The sequence below is a fragment of the Schistosoma haematobium genome, chromosome 7 (assembly GCF_000699445.3).
Source record: "Schistosoma haematobium chromosome 7, whole genome shotgun sequence".
NCBI classification, from domain to species: Eukaryota; Metazoa; Platyhelminthes; class Trematoda; order Strigeidida; family Schistosomatidae; genus Schistosoma; species Schistosoma haematobium.
In genome coordinates, this window is record NC_067202.1 from 7,294,519 (window position 1) to 7,319,590 (window position 25,072).

The 25,072-nt window shown below is 33.5% G+C and overlaps 1 protein-coding gene across 1 annotated transcript in view; it reads left to right on the forward strand.

The window, feature by feature from the left end:
- Positions 1-25,072, forward strand: part of MS3_00009516 (uncharacterized protein) — an 82,046-nt gene that overhangs the window by 32,699 nt on the left and 24,275 nt on the right. The window contains exons 2-6 of the mRNA XM_051217899.1: positions 1,647-1,793; positions 2,644-3,289; positions 5,155-5,291; positions 7,709-7,826; positions 9,012-9,379. Of these exons, the coding sequence (XP_051064331.1) occupies positions 1,647-1,793; positions 2,644-3,289; positions 5,155-5,291; positions 7,709-7,826; positions 9,012-9,379 (1,416 nt within the window). The remainder of the gene's footprint in view (positions 1-1,646; positions 1,794-2,643; positions 3,290-5,154; positions 5,292-7,708; positions 7,827-9,011; positions 9,380-25,072) is intronic.

Consider the following 25,072-nt stretch of genomic DNA (forward strand, 5'->3'; position numbering starts at 1 on the left):
CTCAGATTCCTGGAGACAAATGTCACATTCATTGATAAAGTGGTGAATTTCAATCGATTTAATGGACACATGTTTTACGTATATCACACTATCATCTACTTTGGTTCTGAGTGTTAGATGGTATACGGATACGTCATAAGTCCTCAGCAAATGAAGTTGTTGACAGTTAAGCTATACCATGTTGAACTTCCTATTATAAGTGCTCGCTATAACTGCAATCAGTGCCTGATTTGGTAATAGGTCTTGGAGTCGTTCGCAGTGGCCCAGACGCATCCAAGTTTTGCCTTCCATCACATCTTAAAATTACTCTGTGTTATTTTTACTTCATGGAATCGTTCTTTCTTCTCGAGGTGTATAATTCATTTTCGATTTTCACTACTACTACTACTACTACTACTACTACTACTACTACTACTGTCAAAGTTGTTACTACTTATACCACGCTTGGATTTGTTATGATAATTCCAGCTCGTGTCAATAAATAGTCTGTCAACGTGAATCAATGCTTATACGTATGACTAACTGACTGTGACTTAGACAGTAAATAATAAATCATCTAAACCATTGAACATTAGATTTCGAATATTAAATTTTATTTGTATCATAATATTCTGTTATCAGTTTATACAATATAAGTGAAACAGAACACTTTTTAGAACAATTCAAGAGAATGAACAAAATGGGAGTACTTATTTAAACTTACAATCCACCATAACAATCATGACTTTATCTTTAAAATCTTTGAGTTTTGGTGTAGAATTTTGTTGTATATATTTTTAAATGTGGTAAATGGTCATAATGTTTACAGTGTGAGATCAGTATGATCCTTTGGCGGCCTGTTTGAACATCTGGTCTACCTATTCCTCCCATCTGGATATTTCAATAAGTTATCTATTTTTATTTGTTTTAATACATCATTATGTTTATTAGTCGCATAACCTAGTCAGATGAGCTTCTGAATAGTGTACAACCTTTCTCTGTACAAGTTACAAAATGCCCAATCAGAGATATCGTATTTGCTGGCAATATGCAGTGAAATGAATGTACATTATTCAGATAGTGATTCGTGAACTGATAACTTACAAACTTAGAAAATTACTGCGAAGAAGCTAAAACGCCGAATGTTTAATTCAAAGTACAATCTATTTATTGACATTAATTTAGTCACTGCTGAATTCAATGATGAAAATTCTGTTTTCTGTTTCAAACTCTACATCTATGTGAACTGTGTTGCTGTATTCTGTTTTTAATCACTAGGGAGATATCATTGTCACTGCGGGGATTTGTGGAGATTGTAGTATTTTCACGAGTCAATCAGATAATGGATGAAGAGTTGTGAAAGATCATGAGTCGATTTAAGTTAGACAATAACACCACTAAATACCGGCTTACTGGTCTCCAGGCTAAGTGTTCGTGCACAAGCTCGAAGGTCCCGGTATCCAGCTCCTCATTCGGATTCGTGGATGTGCACTATTGTGACTCCCCATACTAAGACGTCCAGTTCTTCCAGGTTTTCAATGATGTTCAAGTTTAGATCGACTCATGAATTCCATTGTAAAGATACCATTTTGTTTAAATATAATTAAAAAAATATCTCAACATATAATCTGTTCAAATTAAGTTAACAGTATGTTTTATTATTTCAGGAAATTTTGATTTATTAATCAAAAATACACAACTTGAAGATGAAGCCAGTTTTATTTGTCAAGCTAATGTGAAAATATATTCCACTTCAGGCATTGAACCACAATTGGATACTATCACTAGTAAACCAGCTTATTTAACAATTATATGTAAGTTGAATTGAATTTAAGAGAAGTTCTGTACATTATTATACTATTTTCTGTAACCATGTATCGTTTGAAATAAAGTTATGTTCATAAATATTTAAGTTACTGGAATTATATAATTCCAAATTTACTCTTCTCAAACTTGTTGAAGCTGTTTCATTGAAAAAGCATTTGACAAATACCATTTTAGTATCAGAACGGGTTTTGTGGATATTATAGCAATTCTAGTAGTTGAGATCATGAGTCAATTGAAGCTAGACCACCATGGAAAACCTGGAAGCACTAGACGGCCGTTTCGTCTTATTGTGGGATTCCTCAGCATTGCGCATCCATGTTTCGAACCCATGACCTATCAGTCTCGCGCCAAGTGCCAAACCAACTGGATCACTGAGCCGGCATCCAACGGTGTTAATGTCTAACTTCTGGTACTAATCAACATATGCTCACTAGTGACTGGCTTCAAGAGGTATATCTTGGAGTTCTAGTAAAACGCAGTGACCAATGGTGTTCGACTGGGTCAGTTGTGAGATAGTAACTCACTGATGACAATTTGAGATAAGACCTGAATAATATACTTTTAGGTATTGTAACAGTACTTGATCGCAAAATGTTCATGTTAACCACCAGTGTGCGAATACAGCGACTTGAATTACAATAACATAATGACAATCTACCTAATGTTCAATTTATTTGAAATTATCAAGTCAAACCTTTGTAATGGAACTTATGGAATGATGAATTTAATCCCTATCTATTGTACATTACTAAGAATACTACAGTAAACATTTGAGGATTCTCATATTTATCTTTATTACATTTATGATTACTACATTTTTTTATTACTACATTTCAGTTCCTCCTTCGGGTTTAACTTTGATTCATTTACAAGATAGTCAATTTGAAAAGAATCGTCAAATACCAGTAACTGTTAATTCTATGTATATACTACCTAACACTCATTTCTCTAATTATGTAAGTGATCATGGTATAAACCATCATGTATATACAACAAAAGAATTAAATCAAATTGTCGATAGAGATCTTAGTCATATTGTAGCTGATGATCCTAAAACTGAACTTTTTATGGATTATAATAAAAATTATATAGATCATATCAAACAGCCATCAGATACACAATATACATCACAGAATATACCATTGAAAGAAATGTTAATTACTCATGGATCTTCAAGTTATACAAGTAATATATATAACAAAAGTCCTAAGATATGGATAGTAGAAAAGAAAAATTTGATTGTATCCTGTCATACATCACCATCAAAGCCTGCTACTACAATACAATGGCATTTAGCTGGTATATTATTGATTAAGAATTCTGATAAATTACAATCATTTTCTGATCATCAAAATTCACTTATTCATTATACAATAAAAGAAAAAATTATGAATATTTCAGACAAATCAATATTTTCAAGTAAAACTAATTCAATATTGTTCCCTAATACATCAGTAACAAGTTTAACTGATGATGTACACATGTAAGTATTGATTATTCTTGATACTTTTATTATTATCATCATCATCATCATCATCATCAGAATGGGTCTTTATAAAGACTGTAGTAATTTTAATAGTTGAATTCATGAGTCGATCTAAGCTAGATCATTATTGAAAACCTAGAATCACTGAACAGCTGTATAGAAGATGTAAGATTAGATATTTATTTGTCTGTGGGATAAGTTTCAACAATTTGAATCAATATGAGAAACTTGAAAATTAACGGATAAGATAAAGTAAGTGAGATCCAGTTATATACAGAACTTCAAAACTGGTGAATAGGAAATCATATGTGCTAGTTCTTATAGCCAAACACAGGTTGTATTCATCTAGCATAAGGTAACCTACAAGTCTGTAATTTCCAAACAGATCGAACTAGTCATTACAGATACCATGTACTGTGATCTGGCTGTTATTAGTCATCATTTATGATGGATATATGTACAGAATACCACTAGTTGATCAACAATCTCTTGACCTGCCAATAATGAAGGTAATGTTTCTTAGACAAATTAAACTGGGTTTTTAGGCCATACACTAATATAAACTCGGTTAATGCACAAAATATGTCACAAGTTTTGGAGTCGGTTTGTACCTTTGTTGATATTTCGTTAATTATTAACTTATCGTTGTTCATATAGCACTGAATATAAGGAAAACCATGGCCAAAACGACATTCTTTAGGTTTATACTAGTCTTTGTTGCCAACAAATTAGCATTTAATGACAGTAAAACGTATAATGGTATATCATATTCAGTAAGAATTTTATCTAACAAAGAAATATCGGTTCTATCTAAACAGTATTGATGACGAGGTTAAATAACTGACTTTGGATATTTGGCAGGGATGTCTTTATAAAGAGCGTTTAAAAGTCATGGATTAACTAGATTGACGTAAGATAAGCCATTCATAAGCAATTACTGTCATAGTTATCATACCAGTATTTGCCTTTGTTTTCGAATCGATTATACTTATGGTTTATGTTTGCTATATTTTTCTGATCTGTAAGGCTGGTCGTATTCCGTTCGTAAGAGAAGTTAGATACGCTCTGGCAATAATTATAAGTTGGTCAGACACCTAAATCTCCTGTATCACGTCGGCTGACTCCAACAGTCGAAAATAAACTCTTAGAACCTACGATATCTAACCATTTGATCAAGTATCCATACTACAACTTGAATATAATGTTCTAATCAGAATTTTGAACTAGATAAATGAGATTTTGGCTAATTAACAATGCTTATTCAGTACAAATACTTAAAACATATAAAATGTTAATCGTTGACCAAATAGACTGGAGACGGTTGAAAGAAAGTTAGGGGTTGCCAAACCAAAATATGGCATCAATCCTTGAAGTCACTAAGGTTTGGTCTGAGCCATCTTGGTAGATGCAGACTACTTACTTAAGGTCTACGTCACTATCAAAATCAATGGTTAGAGACTCTGGGTGATATGATTCAGAATCGATCATAATGAAGTAGATGTATACACTCTTTGTTTTCTCTTAAACTTTGAGATTAAAATTACTTTATATTTTAATTTCTTCTTCATGTAATATATCCTCATTGTGCAATCTTCCTTTTATATATTACCATTATTAAATTAACTACTTCTATGAATTCGGTGTTCATCGTGTTGTGTTAATGAGGTATAACAACTTGAACGGATTCATATATTTGCCTGGTCCTACGTTATAACTGACTGATTGAAATAGTTTGGTGTGAAAGTTTCTATAATGTTACATCGGACCATACTAATCTTCATTAATCATTATAAACATATTGACCTTTATTGTTGATGATCATTCATTGAGTGTTTTGTAATTTAAATTTTATAAACTTATAGGCAAGTAACTGAAAGTCAATTGACTTTAACAGTTGAAAGAAAATATCAACATTGGCAATTGGAATGTAGCGTTAGTAATTCAGAAGATTTTGTTCCAGCAAAATTACCAACTGTCACAGTTACAATTGAACCAATGTGTAAGATGTTTATTTTCATTATTAATTTCTAGATTTTGTATAATATTAATTACACTGGTTGAAATCATAAATCAATTGAAGGTAGATCATCATGAAAAACCTGGAAGCACTGGACGGCCGTTTTGTCCTAGTATGAAATGTAGTAATCGATTCAAGACATCTACCTTTGAATTCTATTGATCAATATCTACCGTAGTCCACATCAGGGTCACTATGGACGTCACAGATTTCAAAGTCGATGACGTAGATAGATATAAGTAAATTGGTTTTATATTTGTAAATCAGCGTTGATAGACTAAATCATTTTCAAGCTTTCCACCGATATTTATAAAATTTGACTCGTTTCAGTTAAACTTTTGGTACAGGTCATATTTTATTATACTGAAAATCTGGTTAGTTTCACATCATTGTCATGTAAATTAACATCTGCTCACTAGTGACTGACTTCAAGAGTTACTCCTGGAGTTCTAGTGAGAAGCCGTTACCAGTGGAGTTCAACCAGGTCAGTTGTAAGAAATCAACTCACTGTAGACAATGGTATACGGTGGCGCAACTTCGTGGATTGGTTGAAGTTAGACATTAACACCGTTGGATGCCGGTTCAGTGGTCTAGTTGTTAAAGCGCCTGGCGCGAGACTGATAGGTCCTGGGTTGGAATCTCGTGGGGTGCGGGATAGTGGATGCACACTGCTGAGGAGTTCCATACTAGGACGAAACGGCCGTTCAGTGCTTCCAGGTTTCCCATAGTGGTCTAGCTTCAATTCACTCATGATTTCAACCAGTGAAATTTCTAAAGTCTCCACAAAACCCCTTCTGATAATAAAAACTATCTTATATATTGTAGTATTTATGCTGTAAAAGTAATGATTAGATCTTCAAGAATCACAGATGTTAGTCTTGACCCTGTTAGACAATGTACTAAGGGATTACAATGGATTTGTTTCTATGAATAGATCATATAAGAAAACCATATCAGCTTGTCATTGAATGAATATAAACTATATGAATCAGCTATCTCATTAATGGTGAATCAACTTGGATAGCGTTGCTTATCAAAATTCACATCTGTAAAGTAATTTCAAGATCATAATGTATATTTTAAATGGTATTTTTAATGCGAAATGACTGATATTTAACAAGAAATTAGTTTAACCAGATTCTCATTGACTAGGTAATAAAAATGTGTTCGTGCAAGAGATCGAATATTCTGGGTTTGATACTCTGTAGTGAGGTCGTGGATGAGCAAATGCATCAGCGGAGATTTGTAGCTAAGGTGGAGGATTTTGATGGATTATCGTTCTCTGAACTGGATGTTTCAGTCGTGGAGCTTTTATTGTTCTTATGAACGACAACATCAGCAAAAACTTCAGATAGAAGTGAAGTGTTCGAATTTCTCCACATGTGGTTCACAGCTTGTCCTGTAGACCTTGTTCTTGTTGGCTTTAAAGATCAACCACATATGGAGAAATTCGAGCATTTCACTTCTCTCTGAAGTTTGTGCTGATGATGTCGTTTAGAAGAACGATGAAAGCTCCACAACCAAAACATCCAGCTCAGAGAACAAGACTCCATCAGAAAAACATGAATCAGCGCTACTAAGAATTCTCATATTGGGATGATAGAGTTGCCTGTTGACTTTAAGTTTTCCATGATGGTCTAACTAACATTAATCCAAGACACAGACTATAAAAATTGAATGGTCTCAATCTCGGGCTATTAAAAATTTGTTTATGATTTAAATTAGTCAAGTAATCAGTATATTATTAAAAACATTAAGTGATTTATTAAAGTTAGCTCCTACTTTCCAAAACACGTAATCGAAACAAGTCACAAAATCCATCTTACAGCAGCTTTTAAAGCATTATATAAAATTTCTCAACAGCGTATTCTTAGGTTTATAGAGGTTAAGCCTCTTTCATATGTACAAAGTAGAGTATATTCTAACCTAAGGTGGTTTGATGGGTTATTTATTCTTTCCATATGGTATGAGTTTTCCCCACCTTTATTTTAAATTATAACTCAGTATTTATCGATTGAACTTTTACTAAAGATGACCTTAACAAGTAAATATGTGACACCTCAGCAGCGCGCATCCACGATCACGTCTCGCACTCGAACGCTTGACATATAGTTCACTGATCCTACATCCAATGGTGTTAGTGTCTAACTTCAACCAATCCACGAAATTGACCCACCGTCTATCATTATCTTCAGTGAGTTACGGCCGTCTAGTTTTTCCCCTCTCTGATTGTAAGTATATATGTGACCAGATTTTTTTTGTGATATGTAGCACAAGCATCACATTTTCCAGATCAACTCCATCTATTGATCACGTAATGATTATTTGTTTACAAGTCAACTTAGTTCAAATATGATTCTTTTCTTTTTCTGTAATTTATTTGTTTTACTGATATCTAGACATAGAAAATGTTAAAATACAAATTATTAACCAAACAGAACAAGTAAATCTACGAGAAGGTCAATTAATCCATTTTGAATGTATAGCAAAAACAAATCCTTTAACACCAATTTACAGGTCAGTGTTATTCATTTTGCTTTAAAAGATTACTAGTTTATAGAAGTCTTTTGCATTGGTTGTTTAAATCTTCCCATTAAAGTTTAACGCTGCAACTGATCAGTCTCTTATTGGTATATGTGTATCGTGTACGGATTGCCTCGATATTGTATTATAAGTAGAGAAAACCAGTGGCAAACAGTCTGGGAACATTAAATTTGAGAGCTATTAAATGCTTGTAAATTAGCCCAACACTTTAAAACATCCAACAAATAATCATTTAGTGTTCAGTCACAGATCTGGAGTTTATAGCGTAGTGAAGGAGAACAGAGGTGAGGACAAGCGGATGTATTTAACAGAAATTACACAGTTACTTGGTAAAATAGAAAAACGAAATAGTAAATAGTTAATTTGCAAAATATCATTCTATCATATCAAACCGGACTGTTCCTGTTGCAATCATCAATCCTATGTCTCACATTTCATAGTTCATGCGTTTTCTTACAAATTGCATTACGTTCCCGCTCTTCCTTTGTTGATCTTTCCCCATCTTCTGCTGCTAGACATTACGTTCTTTAACTCGCGTCATATACTACTTATATCAATATCAGTAACACACACCACTATAAGTCTGCATATTAGTGAACTCATGAATAAAGTCCAACTCAGTATCGAAATAACTCGTAAATAGTACTGTTTTGGAAGAGAACACTGGGGGATGGGAGATAATCAAATGTATTTTAATATAAGATTACAGAATATCTTGGTAAAATCTCAGAACTATACTGTTAATATTTCATTTGCAAAAATATCTGTCATTTGTCTCATAGTTGGTTGTTCCTTCGTTCCTAACTTAACTGGTTGAAATCATGTGTGAATTGAAGCTAGACCACCATGTAAAACCTGGAAGCACTGGACAGCCGTTTCGTCCTGGTACGGGACTCCTAAGTAGTGCGCATCCACGATCCCACAACCCGCGGGATTCGAACCCAGGTTTTCCATGGTGGTCTAGCTTCAATTGACTCATGATTTCAACCAGTGAAATTTCTAAAAAATCTCCACAAAACACATTCTGATAATAAACTTAACTGACAAGTTGTATATAAAGTGAAATACTCATCCATTTATTCCATAATTAGATGATGACACTTTTGATGACTGATCTTCTACATTTTTTGTTGTTGTTGATATTTTCATTTTATAAAGTTGGACAATTGGAAATCCAATTCCTTCTATTCACTTGGATACATTGAATTTATTAAAAGATAATCAATTCGAGTCAAATAATAATATTGAAGATGATAAACATGAACATAATTTAATCAATATTCAAATGAATGCAAGTAGATTACAATTAACAATGAATAGAGCTATGCATCATAAACGTATTCGATGTTGGGTTGGTGTTGAAGCACCTGAATTATTAGAGAAAATTACAAATGCTTCATTGAATGGTGTATTATTTAATAAAGATTCAACATGTGAATCAGATTGTCGACAATTAAGAAATGTATTAAGGAAAAGATTAAAAGACATGACCTGGTCAAAAAGTGATTATCGTTTAGAAGTTACTTGTAAGTAAATACAATTGCATATATATATCTAAAAGATGTTTAGCTTTCTTAAACGTCATTGAAATAGAAGAACTCTCAACGAGACTATAATTTATGGACGAGCCAATCAGAAGCGTTTGACGAAGTTCAGGATCACAGCGCCAACTTCAGTGCTTAATGCAAACGTACGATCGGTTAACATGGAATTTTGTACAAAACGTAATAATTGAGCGGCTATAACAAATAAAACAGCGACACTCTGAATTGTGAACGAATCAATCAGGTATAACATAATAGATCACGGATTTTAACGCGAAAGCCTTCCATCCATTTCGTTAAATAAATTTCTGGCATTATATCTGATGTCAGTTTGTGATGAAAACCCCATATATAATTCTTAACTAAGGCAAATTATGACAATTATTACGAACTGGATAATAAAATACAAGTAACACTGGCTGCAGCCAGGTACTACAATATATACGGATGGATGGAGAGCGTACAGACTCCTACGTAGGCTTGACTATTTGTATCGTGTCGTTATCTACAAGTAGTATTTTGTGCACTCAACAACCGGAGTGCACACAAAAAATATTAAAGCTATATGGTAGAGGCTGAAAGAGGCCGACTATTCTGTAGCGGTATGGATGATTTCCTCTACTGAATGCATTACGATTTTAGAACCTCCGAACGTCTTTCTAATTTTGACAAGTTTTTGAACCACGTATAAGAAGTGTATCCACTTTATTTCTTTTGGTTTTGTATAATATATTTTCACTCTATACTGACTGTTTGCTGATTGACTTGTATTTCTCAAGGTTACTTAAAATTCGTTCAAAGGTCGTCTATAAATTATTGTCTCTCTGAACTACCACTTATATTCATTTTTAAATTACGTCTTGTTAAAGAATAAACTTAACACATTCAAACTTTAATAAAAAATTAATATATTTGTATAGTACCAATAAGTAGAAAAATTGAGTTTTCTGGGTTCGTCACTCAATGTGAGAAACTTCTTCAGGGAGAGAGAGAAAAAAAGAACATTTTGTATCAAGCTTTTTACTCTCAGAATATTTAGTTGATGGTAGCTTATTATAAAGTTTTTTAGAAATAGGAGAAAATGATTATGGATGATTCTCTATTTTACTGATTTTTAAAATAAATAATTGCCAGGGTAATCAACCTACTATTTGCTTACATTTTACCTTAAGTGATAGAAAATTCACTAATCTTCATTCTATAAATGTACATAGAAATATGTTTACAGTACAGCTTACAATCACACTGAAAACGTACATTCATCATTATGCATACACAAAAATGAAATTACTTCTTTTCTTATGTTCAATCGAAGAAGATTAATTTCACTACAAAGAAAGTGATATTTTCAAAAGACAAAGATTTAAAGAATACAAAGTAACATATAGAGATTAGAGTAATGTATTTGTTAATAAATGGATTCAGTCAGTCAGCCACAACGTAGGACCAGGCACATATATGCATCGGTCCAAGTTGCCATACTTCATTAACACAACAAGATGGACACTGGATTCATAAAAGTAGTTAATTCAGAGGTGGTAATATATAAAAGATAGATTGCAATAAGGATATAGTACATGAAGAAAGAATTAGTGATTTTAATCTCTTAGTTTAAAGGAAGACAGATAGTGTATACACCAACGCCATTGTGACCGATTCTGAGCCATGTCACCAAGAGTCTCCAATCATTGGTTACGATAGTCACGCGGACCCCATCAAGTAATCTACATCTACCAACATGGCTGAGACTGATGTTAGTGACTTCAATGACTGATGCCACGTTTTGATTTGGCCGCCCCTAACATTCTTTCAACCATCTCCAACACCGGTTAGCATTGCAGGTCGTGGATCCACAGAATTATTATAGATTGTATTTAGTTATTGTAAAAATTATCTTTTGTAATTGGCTTTCAGTACCTTCCTGTATTATATTATGTGAATAGATATTAGTTTGTATGCATTTTAAGATTATTGAATACATGATTTCAAGTTGAAAAAAAACACCTTTGATTTCAAAGGTCATCAAGTTGATATCTGTAGGTGATAAGAATTAGGATGGCAACAATTTTCACAAATCTTTCATCTCAATAATAGTTATGTACTCAGTAGTGATTAATTAAGAGAAGAATTGACAATAAAATTGTGCAAACTGTTAGCTCATTGAATTCAATGAACTCTTGAGTTAATAAGTGAATCATTTATTGATTTGAGTGATGTCGAAAACATAATCGGACAATTGTAACGACATTTTAAAGTACTGGGTTCTATACCCAATGAAATAGATGTTGAATACTCATCGATTCTCTATAGTCCTTTTTCTAATTGTAGCTACATTTTGATGTAACCTGCCTTTAATACATGCAATCTACTAATTTATTTTGAACTATATGTATTATTCTTCATAATAATTTGGATTATTTTTCTGGATATGATGAATAATAAAAAGTTGATATTATCATTCAGTCTATAAAGTACACAAATTAAATAACACGGTCTGTTATGAGATAGTCAATCACTGAAGATAATGGTAGATATGTCGCTCAATTTTGTGGATTGGTTGAATTTAGACATCTACACCGTTAGATGAAGGATCGGTGAACTAGAGATGAGCGTTCACGCACGAGACCAATAGGTCCTGTGTTCGAATCCCGCGGAGCAGGATCATGGATGAGCACTACTGAGGAGTCCCACAATAAGATGAAATGTCCATCCAGTTCTTCGAGGCTTTCCATGTTGGTCTAACTTCCATTGGCTCATGAACTCAACTATTGAAATTACTAAAATATCCACAAAAACCCCTTTCTGATAATGTGAAATCAGTTAGTTTTTGTTATGATTATTATTACTATTAATCATGATTTGTCCTGATACACTGAATTGTTCGTCAGGTAGAATATTTTGGTTTAAATCAAATATTAATTGTATACTTTTAGTATAAAATCATAGTGTATTATAACAATAAATGACAAGAAATTTCCTTTTCAAATAACCATACATCAGTAATTTATGCTTGTATCACGTGTGTCCGTGCAGTTAGGCACAATGTAGAAGATGTCAAATCATACATACATATATACTGCATCCAGTATGGTATGTTACTAGAAATCAACCTGTTCTCCTATCATAGACAAAATATTACGTGACAATCGTATCTTTTAGTCTATCAATGAGTTGTGTATTGATTGATGAAAGAAATTTTATATTACATTTGCATGTTTACTGTTTTCTGTTTTGTTTGATGAAGCAAAGATACATTTTTTTCAATAATGTGTCATATCAGAATTAGTTAAATAGAAATGGAAGTTAGTCTATACAGTTGACATTAGTAATTATTACTGTGAAGTGTCATTTCTTTTAACAAGTACCAATTTGAATTCACTTGGTGTTGTTTTACTTGTATCTTTCCATTGTCATTGAGGACTGAAATTGATCAGCATCATGTTGGCATATGTGCGTCCTTTTCGGATTGCCTTGATATAGCCTTAAGTCACAAGCCTTTTAAGCAAAGATGGATAATGACTAGCGGTGGAATCCAGGACGAGCGTTTCGTCCTATTTAGGACTCGTCAGTTGGATGTACCTGCAAGTACACCCAGCTGACGAGTCACAAATAGGACGAAACACGAGTCCTGGATTTTATTGCTAGTCACTATACATCTTTGCTTAAGTATCGTTTTGGTTACCTAATTTCTACTAATGCTAAAGAATTCCAGTTTTTTTCTAATTAGCTATTAATGTTGTTTCTTTGGTGAAATAGGCTAATTTCGTCTTGATTAAAAAAAACTATTGGCCAATCTACTCGACTATACTCGATTGACTGGAGTGAATACCTTTCTCTTATCTAACATTGTTTAACTCAACCGATCACGGCTTACCTTTAGAACTGAATTTCGACGAGTAACTGATTGGATACCGTCTGTAGTCCAGGGCGTTTAAGCCTTAATTTGTATTCATGATGTGGTCGCAGATACAAACTACTTAAGCAGCTGTCGCGTTCTTCCTAGTATGCAATCGTTGTCTAACATCAGGTTGTGATGTAAACTATAAAATTTAATAATCTCCACAAATCGTGGATATCAAGAAAGTAAATTGTGGTTTTTTAGTGCAATAATTAGCCTTCATTGAAAGCTTCAAATATTCTCATTAGGTTTTCTGGCAAAAAGTTGAGATTTGTGATGTCACATCACTGACTTATCTTAGTTAAACATTCATATGAAAACGAGGAAACATCAGACAGCAGGCATATTTTAATATAAAACTCATAAGTAGTGTCGTTCCATAACTTCGTATCCCCTTACACTATAATGAGCATCATATTAAATAAACAAGTCAACGTAATCTGTAATGTATTTAGATATTATAAAGTCGTTATGATAATTTACTGTTTATATATACGGTTTCGGGTTATAGTGATGTTCGAATGTGGATATTCCAATATCTTATAACGAAATTATCACATAGACCCCGCATCTATGCATAGATAGAGTATACTTGACAAAAAAACAAACTTCTAGCTTACATAATGAGAATCTTTTTTAAGCTAATCAGGGAAGGTGAATAATAAGTTGATTCTTATCAGAAGGGGATTTTGGAGATTTTAGAAATTTCACTGGTTGAAATCATGAGTCAATTCAAGCTAGACCACCATCGAAAACCTGGAAGCACTGGACGGTCGTTTCGTCCTACTATGGGACTCCTCAGCAGTGTGCATTCACGATCGCACACCCCACGAGATTCGCACACAGGACCTATCAGTCTCGCGTCAGGCGCTTAACCAAATAGACCAGTGAGCCGACATCCAATGGTGTTAATGTCTAACTTCAACCGATCCACGAAGCTGCACCACCGTATACCATTGTCTTCAGTGAGTTGATATCTCACAACTGACCTGGTTGAACTTCACTGGTAACGGCTTCTCACTAGAACTCCAGGAGTAACTCTTGAAGTCAGTCACTAGTGAGCAGATGATTATTATCAGAAGGGGTTTTGTGGTGATCTAGCTTCAATTGACTAATGATTTCAACCAGTGAAATAAGTTGATATATCATTATAAGAAAGTCTGTTACCTATTCAGTTATTGATATTACTGACTGAACTTCCATCGATCTCACGTTTAAAATATGGTTATGATATGCAGATAGTCTTGATATAACCATGTTTATTGACAAATTGTATAGAACAACTGGATTATGGCTAGCGTTGGTGTCCAAGAGGAGCGTTCATTCAAATTTAAAACTCTTCAGCTGAATATACTGCCACCTTAGTATTCATGTTCATGCCGTGACCCAAACCCTGTATGATAGAAAATGTTTAACTCATATGATATTTCAAAACTCATCACATTTTAGAATTCAAAGTTCATCCTTTATTGTGTTGAGCACAAACAAACAGAAGCAATGATATATATTCTTATTTCCAAGTAACTGATTGCCTACTATTAACAATGACAGTTGAAACAGTTTCATAAAATTTGTAATATAACGAACAAACAATAGATAGTTGAATTCATGAGGCAATTGAAGCTAGATCACCAAGGGAAACCTGAAAACACTGAACGGCTGTTTCGTTTCAATGTGACACTCTTCAGTAGTGCTCATTGACGATCCCGTCCCACAGGATTCGTATTCAGGACATATTGGTCTCGCGCGTGAACGCTTATCTCTAGTTCACTGATCCGTTGTCTAACGGCGTGGGTGTCTAACTTCAACCAATCCACAAAATTGAGCGACACATCCACCATTATCTTCAGTGAGTTACTATCTCATAAAATATCTGGTTGAACTCCACTGGTCATGGTGTTTTCATGTTTTCTATGGTGATTTAGCTTAAAATAACTCATGAATTCAAACAGTAGATAGTTGTTTATGATCAAGTTGACAGTATAGTTTTACGCTTAGTATTTAAGTAAAACTGGTGAGAAGTAAGATGTATGATGAATAGTTTAATCACTCAATTTCAGCAGAAGATGTGAACAACAATGATTGAAAGTACAGTTTATAAATAATGAATATATACTTAAATATCTACAAATCAGTTCATTCAGTCCCTAGTATGTCTTGTTGTAAACCGGATTGAACAAGAAACACTATCACATGTTATATTATAGGTGATGATTTATTATGGCAGAAGGGGGTTTGTGGAGATTGCAGTAATTTCATTAGTTGAGGTCATGAGTCAATTGAAGCTAGATCACCATGGAAAACCTAATGAAGTCCCACAATAAGACGAAACGGCCGTTCAGTGCTCCCAGGTTTTCCATGGTGTTCTAGCTTCAATTGATTGATGAATTCAATTATCTATTGTTTGTTAATTATATTACACATTTTATGAAACTGTTTCAACTGTCATTATCTCATGATCTCAACTATTGAGATTAATTATACCTTTTTAATACAAATTTTATTCGATTAACTTGAGAATTCTAACAACATATTATCACTTAGTATAAGAATCTGCAATATATTAAAACTTGGATGTTATAATCAAAGGAGTATGAAATAACATTCAGGGCACGTTGATGCATATATTGAAAACGTTCTTTCTTAAATAATTGTGTCGCGAAACATTTACTTGAACTTTAATTACTTTTATAATGTTAAATCCAAAGCATATTTTTGAAACTAAAGTTTCTGGATTCAATTCCTGATTATATTTATTTATTTATTTGAACACAGAAATATGGATACAAAGGGGTATATTTGCGCCACACAAGTCACTTGATTTGTGTGTGCTGTGATATTGCTCAGGTCACCAGACGGAAACAGGTGGTTCTCTTAGAGAGCCACACCTAAAGGTCTGATCCACAAGGCAGTAGAACAACGTTAGGAGATGCCGTCCCATGGTAGTCGGTGACCTACGGTTGGTTTACATGCCATTTGTTCCATCAGGCTACTGGAGCCCATGTGCACTATTGGTTTGAAATCAGGGTTTTCCAACTCTCCTAAGAGAACCCTCCGTGTCCTCAAACCCGGTTAAATCTCCAGATAACCTCTTTTTGTCCACTCAATTCCGCGAGAAGTTAGTGAGTAGGACTTGTCTGACAGTGGTTGTATACCCGTGGCCATGTAAGAGAATTTCGAGATGGAGAACTGACTCTCCCCACGCTCGTGCATTTGAAGCCCCTGGTTATATCATCATCGATAATATTTCCTAAATAATGTTATTCTAAAACAAAACTTCCATTTAGGTTTTCAATGTTGACATAACTTATATAAGTTAACTAACTGATATACAAAACATGTTTGTTGTTTATTTCGCATATGGATTAACCAGTTTTCTGTGCTCAACTATCTAAACTATGAAACTGAATCTTTATGTGACACAATTAATTAGCCTAAATTTTTTTGGTGTTTTTTTTAGAAAAAGAACGTTACTTTTGGGTGAAAGTATACATTTTCTTGATTTCTATTATAATCACCATCATATCAACTTTATTGAAATTTGATTCATTTGATTCATTAAATAATCCGAATAGCAATGAGCCTATTACAAATTAACCACAAATCATTACGAACAATGTATTGTCTTAAACAAACAAATATATATATAAAGAGGGAAAACGGGGTATTTCCCCCCCCATCCCGATTTTTAAAAATAGGGGTAGATAACAACAAAATAAATACACTATGATATTGCGTGATATACGTCTCCAAATTTATTTTTCTCTGATTAAATGCCAAAACTTTTTTTAGTCATGGTGAAAGAACGGAAAGTATTTGATTATTTGGTAATAGTATTATGTAAATCAAAATAAATTTATTATATTTTGTGTGCGTGTATGTGTGTGTGTGCGTGTGTGTGAATTGTATTCTTTATAAATAAGGAATAAGATTAAATTAAAATGATACTTCCAAATTACCTGCTCTATAATCAGATGTATACTTTACTCAGTTGACAGTTGATTACAATTATTTTTTGTTGATTGAGATTATGAACCGATTGATGTTAGACGACCATTGAAAGCCTGGAAGCACTGGGTGGACATTTCGTCCTATTGTGGGACTCCCAAGCAGTGAGCATCCAAGATCCCGCTAGCGGGATTCGAATCCAGGGCCTTCAGTCTCGCATGAGAACGCTTAACCTCCAGACCAATGAGCTAATCCTTGTCGGGTAGAAACACGTATCTACCTCAGTACAATGGAAGATAGTCGCAAAATCTCGAGAGAGTTGTTGAGGTTACACATTAACACTGTTGGATGCTGACTCAGTGATCTGGATGTTAAGCGTTTCCGCACGAGACCAATGGGCCCTGGGTTCGAATCCTGTGAGCGGGATCGTGGATGCACACTTCTGAGGAGTCTCACAATAGAACGAAGTAGCCGTCCAGTGCTTCCAGGTTTTCAATGGTGGTTTACCATCAATCGGTCCATGATCTCATTCATAAACGTAATAATCTCCACAACCCTATCTTGAGAATACAATTATTGACTCTTCTATTTTGTATTTGCTATTACATAATCTATTAGTAATTAATTAAAGTTTGTCAAGTAAGTACGACAAGCACATTGTGGAATAAAACAAATTCAGTTCGTTCCATTTTCTTTAAATCTTTCATGTACACACTGACTTGTACGAATCGATAATATGTTTTTACAAATGTAATCATGTGTATAACATGTATAAAGTCATTTAGACAGATCAATAGTGAAAAACCCCTTATAACTGTTATTTGTATTCATAAAAGGGGACTATAATCGATTAAGTTAAGGTCTCTCTTTCGTATTATCCATTTATCAATATATTGAATTGTGTATGAACATGGAAAGTATTTACAATTCGTTTTCACTAATATGAACTAAATGGATTCATGTAAATTACACACAATTATCATTTTAAAAATACAATTCTTTTATTTATACAAATCAGTGGATATAGGGCATATGAAATGAAATGAATTAACTTTATCTTAAGTGATTACTGCTTTTGTTTCGGAAAAGTTGGACTCCCAGCAGCGTAGTCGTAGTAGAGAACATCTGAGGAATCCCATACTAAAAGAAGACCTTTTAGTGCTTCTGGATTTTTAATGGTTAGCTAACTTAAATTAGGTCATGATTTCAATGAAATACAGCAATCAGTATAACCCTTAACTGAGAGTTTAATAAAAGAAACTAAGTGGATGAAGTTGATTGACTCCCTCTTTTACATCAAGACTCCATTTAAGCCAATAGTTTGAGACAAATAAAACAGCGTTGATTGAGATCATGAACTGATTGATGTTAGACCACCATTGAAAACCTGGAAACCCTGAACGGCCATTTCGTCCTGTTGTGGGATTTCTCAGCAGTGCGTATCCACGATGCAGCCTCGTGAGTTTTGAACTCAGGACCTACCAGTCTCGTGCCAGGCGATTAACCAACTAGATCACTGAGTCGGCATCCAACGATGTTAATGTGTAACTTCAACCAATGAGTTGATATCTCACAACTGACCTGGTTAAATTCTATTGGTCATAGCTTCTCAGTAGAACTCCAGGAAATGCCTCTTGAAGTCAGTCACTAGTGAGGACTGATAGGTCCTGGGTGTGAATCTCGAAGAGGGCGGGATCATGGATGCTCATTGCTGAGGAGTCCCATACTAGGACGAAATGGCCATCCATTACTTCCCGGCTTTTCATAGTGATCTAGCTTCAACTGAGTTATGAATCCAACTATTGAACTGTCTATTTTTTTTAAAAGTGATAATATTCAGCCATTATTTTTTTAAATTTCTAGTGTTTCTAGTAGGTAACATTTGACTAAGAGTATCATATTGTATCTTTGACAGTATTCTTGATTGTTTTTTCGTCCTTTCTTGTTTTGTACTTTATTTATTTGTTTGTTTGTTGTATAAAATAATTCTAATATGATTCCTCATAGTATAAATGAAAGTTAATATCATGTCAAGTTAGAGATAGTATATTATTCATTATTCATTGTTCCGTTACACAGATGATATATGATGAATCCTAGTTTTTTTTTTTTAAATTTTTATATTTCATAAATGATACCCATAATATGATTGTTTACATAATAAGAAATAAATTCAATTCATTTGTTCTTTGATAGTTGTTATTCAATTTACAGTTGAATAATAACCAAGTTCAAATAAATATTTATGTTTATATTCATTAAATACGGTAGGTAGTTGGACCTCCTGAAATTCAACTTCTTTTACTTTATTTATGGTTGAATGAAATAAGAAATAGTTTAGATGGACAGTGGCTAGCAGTGGAAACTAGGACGCGCGATTCGTCCTGTTTGGGACTCGTCAGTTGGATGTACCTGCATCTTAGAGTTGATGTTCACTCTGGGACTCAAACTCAGTGTCTTTCGCTTCAAACGCCATCGAGTTATACACTTAGCTACTGAGTCCTGATAGCCACTTGCATGTGCAATCGTGTGAAGTCCCAAACAGGACGAAACGCTCGTCCTGGATTTCACTGCGAGCCACTATCCATCTTTGCTTATAATGCTTGTAAATTAAGGCAATATCGAGGCATACGCACAGTATGCACATATGCCAATAACAGACTGATCAATTTCAGTCCTAAAGCATCAATGGAAAGATTCAAGTAAAACAATATCAAGCGAAGAAATAGTTTAGTGTGAATTTTATGGACGTACACTTTTAAGGAAGTCTTAGAATAGGATGAAATGGCTGTTCAGTGCTTCCACGTTTTCCATGATATGGTCTAGTTTCAATGAACTCATGATCTAAACTATTGAAATTTCATGAATGGTTAGTTATGTTAAAAAGAAAATATTTAGGGGGAATATTATTTGAACTTTCATAATATTTTGAAAATGCTTTTCTGTTTGTACATGAGGTATAATAAAGTTAAAGTTTGCTTCAATCTATGGACTGTCTATTCCTTCCATTTAGATATTTCAACAAGTTATCAGACTTTGTTGTTTGTTTTAACATATAATTGTGCTTATTAGTCGCATAACCTATTCAGGCGTATTGATGAGACGTTTACAACCTTTCGCTGTACAAGTTTCAAAAGAGTACAATTAGAGACATTGTGGTAGCTGGCAATATACATTGAAAACAATGAACATTAATCAGATGTTAATCCCTAAACTGCTAAAATCTAACTAGTGATCACTAATTGGCTAGGTGAACTGTCTTTAATGCTTACTAAGTTTTAAACGTGTCGTAATCGTAGTGTAATCACAATTCAAGAATCCTAGCTAAATGATTTACAAGATGGTTGCTCAGTATCACTACAAAATTTCAATATTTATCGTCAGGATCGATTAAGCAATAGCAGTAATGATAAACTTGTATTACAACATCAGTATTAAGTAGATACTAAGATAAAACACCACATTTCTGTACAATATATGAATTTCTGTATAGACAACCTTGTGTATAATAATCATGGAAGCACTAGATGAATGTTTCATCCTGGTTTAGGACTTACACAGCAGTTATTAGTCGGGAGTTTTCCGCGTACACAATCATCGATCTGCTGTGTTGACTTTCGTAGCAAGTTGAAACGTCTGTCTAGTACTTCCAAGTTTACGATAGTGGCTTAACTATGATCAATTCGTGATTTCTATTATGAAAATAATATAATCTTCATAAAATAACCCATACGTATAACAGACATGTACATTTTATTGGATCGAATTTCTCTTTTACTATGTTCATAAATTGTCTACTGATTTTCAGTTAATGTTGAACAAATAGATTTCGTGACTGTTCACAATCCATTAGAAACCAACATAGTAAAATTAATGTCAAATATAAATTCACTTGCTGTTCTTTTCTTGTTTCTTCCCATTATTGTTTAGGACTACAATTGATCAGTCTCTTATTAGCATATGTGCATCCTGTGAAGATTGCCTTGATATTGCCTTAAGTCACAAGTATTATAAGCAAAGATGGATAGCGGCTAGCAGTGAAATCTAGGACTTGCGTTTTGTCCTATTCGGTACATCCATCTGACGATTATCAAATAGGACGAAACACTCATCCTTAATCGTACTGCTAACCACTATCCATCTTTGCTTAATATCAAATATAATTAAAAACTAGAACTGTGACATATATTGTTCATTTATATGTCATGAATGATAAGTGGCTAATCTGAAAATTACTCAGTATAGAAATATTATTAGACATTAGAATAAGTTGAGTCAAATATTCAATTATATTGAATTCCCAACACACACACATCTTTTAAAAAAAGGTTTATTTCAGTCATAGTTACCAGAAAAAAGTATGTATCTATGCTAAATTACATTTGATAAGTCTGTTTGACATTTCTATATCAAGAACTATAATGCTATTCTCGGTTAATTTATGAAGTAATGTTTGGCTAACAATGACATAACTAGCATATATATATATATATATATATATATATATATATATATCCCTATGGCTTCAAATAATGGGATATAATGAAGAAAGCATATGATTTTCTAGATTCCTGACAAACAAATAACAAATATGTATAGATTCTGTATTCAAGATTAGTGGAAATGAATTTGCTCGTCCATGTTTCCTGTGGATTTATCATATGATTAAAGATAATTGACAAAGTATTTATACTATTGTGGTGTTTGCTACTGATGTCGATAGATATTAAGTAGTATGTATCATCGATCGAAAGTGAAATATCTTTCAGTAGAAAGTTATGAAGATCGAAGAAAAGAGAACGAGAACAAAGAATGATTGTTATGGAAATGCTGGAACGATGAAGTCTGTGACGATTGATTAACAAATTGTAAATGAAGGATTTACTGTATGGTTCTCAGCTTTTACTCGAAAGTCATCATCCAGAAGATACAAATGTTTATTAACAACCGTCTGCACAAACTACTTCGGATCCGTTGGCCAAACACTATCAGCAACAACCTCCTATGGGAGAGAACAAACCAGATCCAATTAGAGCAAGAAATCAGGGTGAATCGCCGGAAGTGGATAAGACACACATTGAGAAATCACCCGATTGTGTCAAAAGGCAATCCCTCACATGGAATCTTCAAGGACAAAGGAAAAGCGGAAGACCGAATAACAGATTACGCCGAGAAATAGAGATAGACATGAGAGAAATGAACAAGAATTGGAGAGAACTAGAAAAGAATGTTCAGGACAGATTGCGTTGGAGAATGCTTGTCAGTGGCCTATGCTCCATTAGGAGTAACAGGCATGGAACGAATCTCAAATTTTACTAGGACGTTCTGTAATTTTCTGTTGAAACACATTTGATTGTCCCCACCTAATGTTCTCATTCACCACACTATTCGATTTTGTATTAGTAGTTATCACTGCTCAGCATGGTTTATCTGAAATCACGAGGTTCATTATTTATGTCCTTCAATGCTATAAACAATTTTGTGATTAAATTTACAATCAACTTTATGTAGGATTGTGATTTTTGAACTATTCAATCACTGATTAGTGAATATTATCGAAATATTGGACGGCCGTTTCGTTCTATTGTGCGACTCCCAAGCAGTGGGCATCCACGATCCTACTTGCGGGATTCGAACCCAGGGCCTTTAGTCTCGCTCGCGAACACCTAACCAATGGTGTTAGTGTCTATTCAAGACTGAAGGCCCTGGGTTTGAATCTCGTGTATGGGATCGTGGATGCGTACTGTTGAGGAGTCCCACAATAGGACGTAACAGCCGTGCAGTGCTTCCAGGTTTCTAACGGTGATCTAACATCAGTCAGTTCATGATCTCAATGAAAAACTTAACAACCTTCACAACCCCAATACTGATAGTTATCAAAATATTCATGTACAAAAAGAGAGGAGGGAAATATCCTTTTTTATTTACATTGATTATTATAAATTCTATAACTAATCTATTCAACCAATTGTTCACTAACCCATCAAGCAATAGATTAATGGAATTCTTTGTAAGAAACTCTAACAGAATAGAAAAATGAAGCCAAACAACAACAATCCTTTTTAAATAACAAACAATGAAACATTTATGTATGTTTAGCCAATATACTATTTGGCAAACGATTAAATCATACATTAATCCATTACCATCAATGTAACAAATAGAATATAAAATTGATATCAAATGTGAATTATATTGTTCATAGTTAAAAATAAATGGTCATTTTCTATTCTTTTTGATTATAAATCATACATGGAAACATTGTTCATTCGACCGGGTTAAGTATTACTAATACAATGATAATAATAGTATATGCTCTGAAAGTAATAATGACAGAATTTACACCAGTTTACAGGTATGATCACCTTGATATACAACATAGTAACTTAATAGTTAAATTCATGAGTCAATTGTAGCTAGATCATTATGAAAAACCTGAAAGCATTGGACAACGGTTTCATCTTAGTATTGAACTCCTCAACATTGAATATAGAGAATAAACATGTATTATAAGATTGTTTTAAGTTTACTAGTTCAAAAATTGTTTAAGTAGTACATTTATGACATGTATTACAGCAATGAAATGCAATTTTTCATAAATGGACATCCTGTTGATGCATGAACGGTGTATGTAAGGTCATTTCCTGTACCATAATGATCTAATACTAGAGAAAGTAAAATGGAAACAGAAAGCATGGAACAACAAAGCAATAATTACTAAAATATGTCAGTCAGGTCTACCATAATGCATGTGTCATATAACTCAGTGATATACTATTCATGTTAGATATTATTCAAATTAGTTAGGGTTTGCCAGATATGGCACTTACGTAAAGTAACTGCAGATAGGTAGTTTTACTTAGCGAATTCAGTAATAAGAACAGCTAAACATTTAAAGTCTCTACAATCTCACCTATGGAATAAGATACAATTACAGGCGCTAGTACCCTTAATAAATTTTCAGAAGAGTAGTATGCATCAATGTAGCGAACAAAGAATGAGACAGATTTTATCTTACTAATAGATTATTCCAGAGGTAAAATAATTCATACAGAGAGGTGCTTTAGAATGCGTTTATTTCACTAGTGAAGTTTCTGCATATTGATAGTTTTGTTCTCTGAGCCGGATGGTTTAGTCGTCGAGCTTTAATCATCCTTCTGAATGAAATCATCAGCACAAACTTCATCTAGATGATGTGTGCTGATGATGTCGTTCAGAAGAATGATAAAAGCTCCACAACCAAACCATCACCATCGCATATCAAATTACTTGACTGGACATAAAAGATAGTTTATATACTTAAACTATGAAAGATCGAGCCTAAGTTTATTACATCTAGAATTAGAATTCAATGTACAAACAATTCCAAGAATACGAAGTGTAAATCATCTCTTTTGCTGATTCCAATCTTAATTTATCCTTTGATCCATACACTACTAAGAATAAACATACAGTATTCTAGGAACGGACAAACACATCCTTTATACATTAAAATATAGTATACAATACACTTAATAAATAAATAATTATTAATAGTTGAAATCATGAGTCAAATGAACCTAGACCATCATGGAAAACCTAGAAGCACTGGATGGCTGTTTCGTTCTGGTATGAGACTCATCAGCAGTGTGCATCCACGATCCCGCCCCTCCGCGAATAAACAGTATTCTAGAAATGAACGCACATATCCTTTATACATTCAAATTTAGTATCAAATACACTTAAATAAATAAATAAATAATTTTCACCTTAATTGTTTTTAAAAAAAACTTATTCTTATTTACATTTACTACTTATGAACAATACAAATTGGGCAATTATTATTCATA